General features: G+C 53.3%; 3 protein-coding genes across 3 annotated transcripts; 1 reads left to right on the top strand and 2 right to left on the bottom strand.

Moving 5' to 3' along the window:
- Positions 1–3390: 3390 nt before the first annotated feature.
- On the bottom strand, positions 3391–5505 carry M406DRAFT_33689 (uncharacterized protein; the record flags this gene model as incomplete). Its single annotated transcript, XM_040921192.1, has 6 exons — positions 3391–3622; positions 3677–3882; positions 3948–4475; positions 4537–4728; positions 4840–5109; positions 5152–5505. 6 exons carry the CDS (start codon positions 5503–5505, stop codon positions 3391–3393), a joined length of 1782 nt encoding a protein of 593 aa, XP_040781266.1.
- Positions 5506–6906: 1401 nt separating this feature from the next.
- M406DRAFT_249080 (FAD/NAD(P)-binding domain-containing protein) lies at positions 6907–8903 on the top strand (the record flags this gene model as incomplete). The annotated part of the gene is made up of 4 exons (XM_040916583.1): positions 6907–7128; positions 7215–7745; positions 7887–8531; positions 8733–8903. The coding sequence occupies 4 exons, from the start codon at positions 6907–6909 to the stop codon at positions 8901–8903; spliced, it is 1569 nt and encodes a 522-aa protein (XP_040781267.1).
- Positions 8904–9184: 281 nt separating this feature from the next.
- Positions 9185–11677, bottom strand: M406DRAFT_105302 (uncharacterized protein). Its single transcript, XM_040915136.1, has 2 exons — positions 11269–11677; positions 9185–11186 (listed from the first exon to the last, which is right to left on the bottom strand). The coding sequence occupies exon 2, from the start codon at positions 11124–11126 to the stop codon at positions 9831–9833; it is 1296 nt and encodes a 431-aa protein (XP_040781268.1). The 5' UTR covers positions 11127–11186; positions 11269–11677; the 3' UTR covers positions 9185–9830.
- Between the last annotated feature and the right edge of the window lie 955 nt (positions 11678–12632).

The following is a 12632-nucleotide window of genomic DNA, read 5'->3' on the forward strand; positions in this document are numbered from 1 at the left end:
TATGTGTGTATGTGTGTGTGTATGTGTGTGGTCGTCGTTGATGATAACAAACCAGGGCAAGGGCTTGAACGGGCCCTTGGGATGGAACGGAATGAATCGCTGCCCGCTGTCTCCGCTATGCAGTGACGTGACATTGCATATTGTAGAGGAGGGAGGGGGGGAGGAGTCATGGGCAAGCGCTGCAGGCCTGAATAGTCAGGGGGGAAAAGGGAGGCAGAGTGAGCCATAAACCCACTACACTACCTTTTCACCGCTAGAATGCGGAATGAGACCTTGTAGCTCACCACTGATTGACGTTTGATTGTTACGGTGAGCAGGCCAGCAAGGCCAGTGAGACACGCTGTCCTGGAGAACTGGCTAACTCTTCCCCCCTGGACTCCTCTCTCCATACTTGTGTTTATTTTTAATTCTTATCATGATTTTTGATAGGTGCTTCACTCGACAGTCCACCATCCCTAGGAGTGTGTCCCTCAGGCAGCACAGCATTTCCAAAGGAAAACGCCCTCCTTCTCTCCCAAGTTGCGACGGCAGCAAGATCAGCATTTTTTGGGCATCAAGACAGCCCTCGTGGTTGCTTGAAACCCCTATACCCCGGACAAAGATCGTCTTGAGGAAACACCAGGGACAGAAGTGGCAAAATCTGGGCTTCAATCTCTGTATGCATGTCTTGGGAGAGAGTACACGCGGTTTCCGCTTGGACTTATGACGCCGCCGAGAACAAAAACACCTCGTCGAAGCCCGTCGAGAGCGATCCTGAGGCAGAGAAGGAGATCCAGGAGGAATCTTGACTCATTATTCGAGAGTTCAGGTGGTGTCAAAAGCCCCTGCCCATGAACAAGTTCTGTAAGCTCTCCTGGAAGATCTCAATGCCCAAGTCTCAAAAACCATGCTCTCTCTCAGCCCTCACTGTTGGAGCAGCATTCTACAGTACCAAGTGTGTGGCTCTTCGTTGCTCTGCCAAGACAGAGGCTGTAACTGAAGATGACGAAGACATCAGCTCGTATTCGTTGTCGAAAGAACCAAACACAATCAAGTACCTGAACGCTAGGCGCCCTGTATTTCCCCTTGTTTGTCCAAGCACTCAGCTCAGCATTTCTCTCTTCAGAACACCAGCTGGAACTCGAGCCCAACTCGACGATGAGTTAAAGAAGGTGACCGGGGGGGGTGGTTGGTGGAGGTTGAGAGAATTCCAAATCATTCTGTCGGCCGAGAACATTACCACTCACGGAGGCCTGAGTTGACCGGCCGAAGAAAAGAAAAAAAAAAAAAAAAAGAAGGGGGAAAATAAAAGACCCCAGACCAGGGGAGACCCTCGTGGGCAACAAAAGTAGACTGAAGGGGCTAGAACCTTCAAACAAGCTACAGCCGCGTGCATGCGACAGTAAATCTAAATTACACTGTCTGTGTGACTGGCAGGTTAGACATCTTCGTCATTTCCGGGAAATTTCGCCCTGTGAGGTTTTGTTGTTCAGTTTCAACGAGGGTTGTTACGGACAGAGGGCGAACAAGCAGCCTCCCCCCCTTCCCAACGGTCTTCTAAAGAGAGGGCGCCGCAGGACGAAAAGTCCCGACTGAATTTCGTCCTCGAGATCGGATTGCATCTTTTGGTCTGGGCGTTCCCTCCAAAAAATCTTGGCAGGCTGAATTTGATGGACGTTGCATCTTCACGGGAGGGGGGGGGGGGGAAGAAAAAGAGAGAGGTTTTGAAGGAAAATGTTACGTGCCAAGAAGTCGTACCCTCCTGAAAGATGATTCGTTTGCCGAGATCAGGGTTGCAGTCAGGATGAGAAAGATTATCAGCGCCTCCGCCCTGCCAGCCCTACCAGAACACGGCAACACAAAGAGAGAGACAGAGAAGAGAGAGACATCAAGTCAGCTCAAACGGGTGTGTTGTCCTGAGGGCACGGACAGAGAGGGGGGGAGAGAGCGCAACCTTGTTCTTGGACAATGAGATTCCATGCGCAGGGCGAAAAAAAAGGTTTCCAATAGATGACGTGCGCTGGCCGATATGCCCCAGCGCCAAACCGTCCAGAACGTTCATCATCTTGTACCATACCATCAAGAGGCTCACCGGGGATCCAGATCACTGCAATGCCGTTGAGCCGTTGGGGCGTGGTGGAACCTTTCCCACGGACCGTGAAGATGGAGCACCAAAACACTGACGATGAAGCTAAAATCTACTGTAGTACGTTCAGATTCATGCAGTCGCAAAATGCCAAGACTAAGCCATATTGCAGCAGCGAGGCGAACGGGGGTGAGAAGATTGAGGTGAGGCGAGTTCACTACGAGTACGAGATGGAACCAGGGGCCAGACGTTGTTGTGTGATGAGGTGGTAGCATGTCACAGAACTCCCTCCTTTACCCTAGGGCCATGACGGGTAGGGGTACAAACAGAGTGAGGGAAAAAAGGGTGGCGATGAGATTGGTATCCCAGGACTTTGACCGGTGTACGTACTCTGTACTCTACAGGGCTGGTGAGGGCTGGTGTCGTAACGCCTCCACATGTTCTCATAGGATAGAATCAGTGGAGCTGGTGCCACGATGCTACGCTCTAGTATGCTGCTGAGAGCGCGAGAGCGCGCGCCTACTACTTTTAGCAAAGACCCCACAATGTTCGTGCCTGATCTGCAGCCATGCGGATGATCTGCCGCCAGGAAAAGAGGCCCTGTGAGGCTGCACGTGTGCCTTGCGAAATATCCCGGGGCTCCCGTCATAGCATCATGCCAACGCTTTGTTCTGACAACCGACTGGAACACGTACCGCAAAGGTATCACAACATCCTCCATGGTCGAGGACGAGAATCGTAGTGTACATACCGGTCCATACCGAAAAGCCCGCCCTCGTAAGCATATCCTGTGTTAAGCTCAAACGTTCTTGAGGGCACCTGGTGCTAATCTCCCACCGTCCTTGACCGCAAGAGAGGCAGTGCTACGCGATTTCAGAGAATGTCTCAAACAGTGCTAGATGTTGACGCTCGGGGCACTATTTGGGCTCTCACAACAGGCTTTGAGTTCATACTCGTCCCCTCACAAACAACCTCGAGTATATGCCCGCGATGATTCATCGGAAGTTGACCACGATTACCCACTAAAGAGGCTTGTTGGGGAAAAAAATAGAGACTTGTGGATGCCATTGATCCAGACCGTGCCAGGCCGCCAATTGGGCCAATTGGCCAGTACAACCTGAGAGTCTGAGGGTCTCCCTCCCGTACTCGGGGAGCCGTCCAGGAAATGAAGGGCGCCGGGAGCCAGCGAAAGTGTACCCCACGTATCTTTGAATATCACAGCGGTGACTGGAACCAGAGAGGCGAGATTGGGCCAATCTCTGTAGGCGACCATTCACCTGTCGACTTTACTACGACATCTTGATCTGTTCGGCCGGGCCGGACTGTCAAGCTTCTTCAGCAAACCAGGGCTGTCGATCGTTGCCGTGATATGGCTGGGCGGGAAGCTCGACGGGAACGGGAACGGCACCGCGGAACATTTCTAGCTTTTCTGCCTCCTGAGCAGTTCCACTGGAAGACGAAGAAGTTGTTTCCTGCGTGGGGACCAAGACACCGCATTCCCAATTGCGAGCATTCAATTTAGGCTCTCCCGTGCCTCGATCTTTGACCAGGCGGCCCCTGTCCTGGGATTAATTCCCTTTCTTTCTCCGATGTGGATGTGGGGGTACTCACCAGGCGCTCTCGGATAGGTTGTGGCTCCCAACATATGCCCAGCCTTGGGCTGCGCCACGAACGAGACTTGCTGCAGGCCTCTGGACGTAGATGACTTTGGAGTGCATCAAGATACCTGAGCGGACATTCTTGCAATCCCGAAGAACTGCACGCGGGAATGAAGCTGCGTTCCACCACCTGGACTGAAAACGAATCGTGCCAGCAGACTACGCCGTACGTTAGTTTAGCAGGCACGGTGAGGAGGTGAGGAGACCACAGTGTGCGGACTGACCTGACGTCCGCCTCGACATCGATCTACGGTCTCGCGACTGGGGAAGTAGACTCGTATCTTTGTTAAGTCCAACAAGTCAGCACGGGAGGCGGCAGCGGCCGTGCCCTTGGCCTTGCCCTTAGCCGCTCTTCCAGCTCTGCTGGTGTACTCTTTCAAGCCCGTATCGCCTTGGCAGGCGTTGTACAGAGCCGCCAACAGATCGCGGTTGACAGCACCAATAGATGAACATATGTAATCCAGTTCAATAGCACCTGCACTCTCAAGGCGAAGAGCCTTCACAGTGCGACCTAGGCCGCAGTAGCCCGTCCTTTGCCAAAGATCAGGTTGAGGATGAGAGCCGGCTATCGTGTGGACGAATCCGTATCGTGCCGTCTCGGAGAAATCGTAGTTTCGCAGGCTCTCTAGCATTTTGTCATCCACACCCTTGGCGCCAAGGAAGAAGCACATCTCCTGACCAAAGTGAGTCAAAGTGTGCTTCTTCCGCTCAACAGGGTCCTCGATCCGAGGCAAATCGATCAGGAAAACCATCTGCAGGACAAGACGTCAGAAACATGTTGACGGCTCAAGAGACTTCAATATGGCACGTTACGTTTTCCATCGACCCCGTTTCTCCCCAGTCATAAGGAACAAGATTCCCGGTAGGGACCACGATGCGTAGCGACTTCGGGTATTTCAGAAGCTGGAGCTTGGAATGCATACAGCCAGCAGAAGCAATACCATCCATCGGAGGAAAGACGAACCGAATCGTCTCTGGGGGCGTGTTTTGGCGCATCTCGTTTTTCTTGGAACAGGTCAGCGACAATCTGGTCAGGTGCGACCTGCTGGGTGCTCAGGGAATGTGGTCGATAGCCCGGGAAAGCATCGTGTTATGGGGCGTGTGTGAGGAACCAACCTGTTCTTCATCCTTCGCGTAGGCTATCAAGAGCACCTTGGTCTGCCTCAGGTTCAGCTTGCTCATGAGCCAGTCCTCATCCCACTGGAAAGAGCTGAGGACAGCAAGTTGCAAGTCGTCCTTCTGGAAGACCTCCTCGATCTTGATGTCGCCCTCTCGCGGAACACCACGCGCCCAGGTCTTGAGTACTGCTCCCTTGGGGTATTTGAGACCCGCAGATGCGTCCTGGCTGCTTGATTCTGGTTTTGGATTCAAGTCTAGACCAGTCCGCTGCACGCCACGCTGAGCATGGTTCTTCTCCAATTCTGACACGCGCCGAGTCGCCCTTTCACGTTCAATCTCTCCATCCGTGTTGGATCTGTCGGGCAGGGCATCATCAGCCTTCCTTTTCCTCAGTCTTGCCAGGCGTTCTTCTTCCATCTTCTTGCGGTCTAGGCCGAGCGCAGCCATCGAGCTTGTGGCAGGCTGCTGCAACGCTGATGTATTGTCATCCGTCGGAGCAGATGTCGTCACTTGAGTCTGGCTATTGCCCAGGCCATTCGTGCGGGAAGGGCTAGCGGGCTCATCATCAGACACGTCCTGACCGAGGCTCATCGCAATGGCTCGTCGAAGAGCAGCATCCTCGTCTTCGACGCCATTGACCTCGGAGGCCAGATTGCTCGTCATTGTTTACCGTGACCTTGTATAGTCAGTGCAGACCATGCGCTGCGGGAGGAGCAATGAGTCGCCAGCTTCTCAAGAATATGTGGGTTGTAATGCAAGATGAGTCGACGTCCAAATTTTAGCTCGAGTGAACGTTGAACAGTACTTGCTTTTTCTGGAGTTTCAGGCACCACTTACACGCTGGCAACGCGGGGACAACGCGATCTTGCAGCTACCCCAGCACGCCTTATTTAGCACACCTAGCTGCAGTTAGTCCACTTTTTCCCGGTCTGTCGCACAGCAAGGGTCCAGCGGCACAAGTTTTGAAGTACCTTGTACACAGACACTCGCAACTCGCAGACATGGCAGCACAAAGCTGTTGACCACGGCGTTGAGAGGTGAAGCTTGCTACGTGTTGGGTGTGTTTTTCGTCTCTTTCATGACCCGTTTGTATTTTCTTATTCGACCGCGTGGCCGGTATCTTTGTTGACCTGACGGATACTGTCACAGGTACTATAGAACACCAGGGTAGCCGGTGCCTCCAGTGGATGAACGCCCTGTACCAAGCATACGTCACTACTGGAAACCACAAATAACTTCGCTCCTGGAAAGCGAAGAGGTGGACGCATCAGGTCCAGCCAGCAACACAACGTGGTTATTTATAGGAAATTCTGATTCGGCCCCTCTGTGAAAGATTGCTTAATCCTTTTCTCTGAAGGGAGGAAAATAAGTACGAAGAGGTTTATTGTAGGGAAACTTCTCAGACATCGCCAATGATCTTTGGCCTGTGTTTCAGTGTCAGATTCATCGCCCTCCTTGCCTTCAACTCCACGTGCCTTTTGATTTGCTTTTCCATTCTCTTCGGGCCTTCTCTTTCGATATTGCTCCTTACTGACGTCTCTATTCAGCTCAATCCTGACCGGGTATACATACATCCAGTGGTTCACTCTGGTTTTGATCAACACAAACCCCTTGAATTGGCACAAGGATGATTTGGCTTCACTCGCGCCACCATGGTCAGCGAGGACAACAGATACACCTCAGGTGCACACGCCAGACCAGGTCCACTAGTAGGAGACACAAGACCCATCTCGGTATCTTCATGAGCTCTACATTTGTCCTGCATGACAGAATACTCCCTAATTGTTAATCATGGATTCCCAGTGCGGCTGGCTGGGTAGCGCTAAAGTCAATGACGTCCTTGAGCCCGAGCAGTGGACGAAGAACAGTTTGGCTTCCTATATAGGAACAAAAAATCAATGTCACTATGAGAACTCACTTGTTAAGGTTCCCTCTTGCGTTGATCTCTATCAAGAGGCTCTCTCATTTCCTCCCCCAAAATAGCTTTCTCTCTTTTCACCTTACAACCCCTTCCACTTGGACAGGCTCCGAATCACCAGAGCGCAGCATACGGGCACGAACAATATGGCTTCCGCAAAGGACGGCCAGAAGAAACATGTGGTGATAGTCGGTGCCGGAGGGGCAGGCATGTCTTGCGCCGCCACCTTGTCTCAGCATCCAGACAAATTCAAAGTGACGGTCATCGAGAAGGGTTCTTGCTGTGGCGGGCAGGCCATGTCCATCCCTCTAGACGAGAAGAAGTTTGGAGCGAGCTGGATGAATAATGGCGTGCAAGGTGGCTCTCCAGTACGTATGCTTGTGAACCTCTCCTTGGTGAAAAGAAAAGTAGAGAAGATGTACAAGAACTTACACAGCTTGCACACTCTCAACAGATCTTCAAGCACACCTTCAACTTCTTCCATAAGTATGACCACGATCCGGAGGAGGTGCAGCTGCAGGTCTCGTTCGGCAAAGGCAAGTCAGGCTTCTGGACCAACGTGTTCCCGTCGCAGCTCGTCGAGAAGTACGCCTCGGACATCAAAAAGTTTGGCATCTTCCTCAAACTCATCAAGTACACGATGCCCATCCTGGGCCTCGTCCCCATCCGTATCATGTTGCGGCTCATGTTCTTCTCCAAGGACTTTGGAGACAAAATGGTGTACCCCCTCATCGCCCTGTTCCTGGGCACGGGCAATCAGACGGCCAACGTGCCCTCCGCCATCGTCGAGAGGCTTTTTGACGATCCAAACATGAAGCTGTGGGACTACGACTCCGAGACCCTCCTACCGAATCTGCCTAAAATGGTCACCTTCGATAAGCTCGCTGCCTTCTACGAGGACTGGCGCAAGGATCTCGTCTCCAACGGTGTCGACATCCGCCTCAACACAGAAGTCACACACATCGTGGGCCGGACGTCCAAGGGCGTTACGCTCCGCACTGCTCCCGTGAAAGGGCAGGAGACTTCCTCCAGCAAGAACAACAACAACGACAACAACGACAACAACGACAACAACGACAACAACGACAACAACAACAACAACAACAACAACAGCACCGACTCGCAGCGCACGTACACCAACAGCTCAGGCGCTGGAGGCGACAGCGGCGAGCAGCAGGAACACTTCGACGACATGGTCATGTGCACACTGGCCGACGACGCGCTCCGCATACTTGGCAAAAAGGCCACCTTTCGCGAGCGCTTCGTGCTGGGAGGAGCCAAGTTCTACGACGACATCACGGTCACGCATTGGGACAGCGGCTACTTCAACAAGCACTACGAGACGTCCTTCTCGGCGGACCTCTGCGCGCAGCCCAAGACGCCCGCGCAGGAGGACCAGGTCGCCTTCGCCAAGGGAGAAGACGCCTCCCGGCCCGGCGGGTTCAGGCCCATGTACTATACCAAGTCATACCAGCAGGACCCCAAGAAGATCGAGATGAGCTTCGACTGCAGCAACTACCAGCACCAGCTGCTCAAGGCCAACGGCCCCAGGGACGATGCCGGGTATCCGCACGTGTACCAGACCATCTTCCTGGATAAGCGGAACAGGGACCTGTGGACGTGGCCCGAGATTGACAAGGACAAGATCATCGCCGAGAACTGGTGGCACCAGCTGGGCCATCGGTGGTCGCACTACCTGCGCGTTGTGCCGATGATGATGTTCATCAATGGGAAGAACAAGACGTGGTTTGCCGGAAGCTGGACACTGGTGGTAAGTTACTCGAGAAAACAACAACTCTTCTTTTTTTCCTTCTTCGTCTTCTTCTTCCTCCTTCTCCTCCTCCTCTTCTCCTTCCCTTTCCCACCAAAAGGGAAGAAAGAAGAAAGAATAAAAGGGATGAAATGGGGGGGGGGGGAGAGAAAGAAGAAGTTGGTGCTTTAAATCCAGAATGCTGATCGTGACGAATTGTAGAACATGCATGAGTTGGCTTGTGTGAGCGGCATCGCCGCTGCGTATCGGTTGGGCGCCGACTACCACAAGTTCGATGACTTTGCCGAGGACTTTTTCTCAAAATATTTAGCATTGTCCCATGGTGTCTTTTACTCAAGAGAAGAGAAAAGAAGGAAATCGAAGAAGCAGTGAAATAAATAAGAAGGCGAATTCTGCCACGTGCAGCTACAAAAGTTGGCTTGGTCTGGGGGCGTAATCGTTCTCAGCAAGAGTTTTCTGATCTCTACTCTCTAGAGACCAGAGTCCGAGCAGAACCTGTTGGTCATCAACGTTGGGACATACATATTCTCTCAAGACTGGTCATAGATGAAGGTCAATCAAGTGGATTAGACAAATCAGAGGCTAAGGATCGTGTCTAAAGTAACTGGTCGCAGGCCACCTATATCCCTCCAAAATTGTGTTTTTTCTTTTTTCTTCCGTTGTTTTTGTCTTGTTGAAAATGTGAGTCCTCTCCACAAAGCAAAGTGTCTTCTTGACGTCCAAAAGGTGCACCTCCTGGTGTTGTCAGGTCCACCACTTCCTTGTTATCTCCTAGCCGCCACCAATCCACAGCTCCCTTAAAAAAATTAGAAAAAAAAATGTAACGCCAGTTATCGTATGGGTATTCCCAGAACCAATCGAAAGGCCCCTCAAATCCAGCAACTCATGCCAGATGAATCGCCACAAGATGCCTTTTCGCTGTACATTCGCCAAAGAAGGACGAAAATCACTGAAGACTCCTGCTTCCGACCCGACACAGAGGGGTAACATCGATGGGAGCCGAGTACGCCGTTACCGTATAAGACCCGCCCAATCCATAAGGTCTTGTATGAGAATATCACAGGTTGTAAAATGTCCCCAAAGCAGTATCCAGCCCAAATGCACCAGTCGGACCACCGACTCCATCGTCGCAGCGCAATGAAAAAGCTTTCAGTAGCTCCTTGAGAACCAAAACAAAACCTCGTCTATCTATGCAACTCTGAGTGACAAGTGCGGAGGGAGAGACGCATAATAAGCGCGTGAATGATTGATGATAATGGAGAACGTCGAGGTGCGTATATTGTGGCCGGCAAAAAGGGATTACGCATGTCCCGAAAACGAATTGGTGTGGTGCTGAGGACTGTGGTTGCCATCCTGGCTCATTGGCACTGGGAAGTTGAGGCCCAGAGCTCTGCGAAGCGCATCTTCAGCCATGGTCTTCCGGTGATCCACACTGCCAGAGCTCAAATCACCACCACGCATCTGCGGGTAGCCTGGAGAGCCACCATCCGGTGAGGTCATCGCTAAGGTTGTTGCGGGACCTTGCATAGGCCCGGGCCGATATCCTTGAGGCAGGCCTTGTTGATATGGCCCCTGATGATGGTGGTGGAGCTGAGGCGCCCTCGGAGATGGTGTGCCAATTCCCAAGAGTCTCTTCACTTCGTCACTCTTGTCCAGCCGGGGCGGCGTGGCGGGAGGCTGGTTGTATTGAGCCAAGTGGCTCTGCACTGGCTGCGAAGGTGACTGGCGTGCACGATACTCAGCAGGCCCAGCAGCTCGAAGACGCTCGTGGGCGGGCAAGACGAAGTGTTCGGGTCGCGGAGCAGTTCCCAGAGCAGCACCAGTGCTGTCGGAGGCACCACGGTGCGGCATGGAGCGAATGGGAAGCTTGAGGGGGATGGGATCGTCCTGAATCTCGGGGTTTGCGGGGTACCGTGAGCCTGGCGGAGCGGTGAACGGGCCATCGACGCCCATGGTGGCAGCGGCCGACGTCGCTCTGCGGAGCTTCTCCTGGTCTGCGCGGTGGGCATCGAAGAGGAAATCCAGAGGCGAGGCGTGCTGCTGATCCTTGGCGAGGTTCGGAGGCAGCGGAGGGCTGGGCGATTCAGCGTCGGACGAGGGAGGCGAAGGTTCTTTGCGCAGCTGGGCAGCGGCTGACTCGGAGCGCACTTTCATGAACGCGTCGTCGCTAGAGGTGACACAGGATTGAGATCGGGCGAACTTGGAAAATGAGGGCCTGGGGAGACTGCCTGGCGCGGGAGAGTGGAAGGAGCTTGAGCTGGCGAAGGCTGTAGAGGACATAATGACAGAGGCAGACGGGGGAGGTGTGCGCTGGCTGGACGGAGGGGCGGGTGACGTCGACACATTGTTCGGGCGAGATTTCCTATTATTGCCCTTCTTGGACGTGGACTTCGAGTTGGCTGGCTGCTGTGTGCCAGGGCCAGGGGCAGGGCTGCCGTTGTTCGACTTCATAGGAGTAGTAGGGAAGCTGGCCGGGGTGGGCATCTCGAAGAGAGCGTCACCCTCGGATGCGTAGTTCTTGCGACCTCGGTTCGGCCTTGCCCCGCCACGACCGCGTCGAGCGGGTGTTTGTCTGCTAGAGCTGGTTTGTTCCATAGTGAAGAGGGATTTCTGGTTTGATAGTCGATAGACATGGGATCGGGTGTCGGGCACCGTCTGCGAGAGAAATAGAGTAAATAATTTAGTACCAGGACCTAGAAAGAAAGACACGGCACGGGAGCAGGCGCGGGTATGGTACCTTGATATAGGAGGAGGCGTCTGCCTATGCTGTGGCCGCAGGCAGACCAGGTGGCCGATGTACAACTGACGTTGGATGATGGGTGGGGCGTGATGGCGAGCGCGACTGCGACCTTGCGGTGAGGACGATATTGATGTTGGAGTTGAAAATGCTGAATGTGCTGCAGGGCGCAATTGACCTCGATCTCCACATAGTTCTAGCTCGAGAAACAGTACTGCGAACGAGTGGTCTGACCTTCCCAGCGTCCGGATGAGCCAGACAAAAATGGCAGGTCGAGGCAGGGGCAGAGTCGAGAGATGACGAGATAGATCTTGTTGAGGTGGCGGGTGTGTTGGGACGAGTTTCAGAGAGCGGAGGCAAATCCAAGTGTGATTGAGGACTGTGGGCTTTATTTGATTTTCCAATAATGCCGTTATGCTCTTTCCAGATCTTGGGCTGCCTTTGAGGAGTCGCAGAAAGCATAAGGCTGTGTGGAAGGGCGAGGAGGGGGTAGGTGACCTGTTTGAAGGAGGCTGAGCTTGCCAATGGGAGCGGAGAGCGTCACAGCAGCACGCTGGGTTCCGAGTTGGAATGTCGGTCACCCAGGCAGTGTTGGCAGGGCCGTTGCAGGGGCTGCTAGGGACAACCCGCCTGACTAAGGCTTGCTGGAAAAAGGTTAGTGGATGTTGTGTTCCTCAAGGTCCTCAACCACAAGAGCAATACTTGGCTGCACTTGAAGTGTAGAAACTGGTAAAATGTTGTTTTTAAAAGAGAGCTGAAAGTTGGTTCTCCCTCCTTGCTCTTCGGTACTCCAAATAGACCTCCTCTTGTGGTGTATGGGTCGGTCAGGCTGAAAAGCTGAAAACAGTGATCGCCCAGAAATGTACTATGTAGCTACCTGACCAGGTCATTATTTGTGGTACACCAACGGCAAGCCACAGATCCCTGCTTCTGCCGGCCGGGAAGGCGGGGTGTTGGTACCCAGTAGCTGTCTTACCAGTGCAGCACTCCAAGCCCACCCCCCTCCCATGCAACACAACTGTCGACCGGACCGTACCCCCAAAATTAATACTCCATCATTCCTGTTTCTTTGAAAGACAAAGCAAGCAAGAGACCTGGGCTCCGTTTCCTGTGCTTCTGCTCTGCTTCTTTCACCAAGGGAGGAGAGACTGGACGTCCAACAAGTGAGTTCCCTTCCAAGGCCTACAGCCATCAGTGCCAGTGCTACCCTTCCCTCACTTGATCTCGCCAAGCTCTCGATCATCTTTCTGATCTGTTACCAGGCCTAGACAAATCTCCGACCGAGTGCGAGTCGATCACCGTAGCCCCTCATCGTTTGAGTCCACTTCGAAATACCGTCGGCACCACAGCCTAACGACCTCCAT

This window comes from Cryphonectria parasitica (assembly GCF_011745365.1).
Source record: "Cryphonectria parasitica EP155 unplaced genomic scaffold M406scaffold_1, whole genome shotgun sequence".
Lineage (NCBI taxonomy): Eukaryota > Fungi > Ascomycota > Sordariomycetes > Diaporthales > Cryphonectriaceae > Cryphonectria > Cryphonectria parasitica.

Excerpts from the sequence above, each read along its gene's own strand:
- M406DRAFT_105302 (XM_040915136.1), bottom strand. The coding sequence starts at position 11,126 with ATGGAACAAACCAGCTCTAGCAGACAAACACCCGCTCGACGCGGTCGT.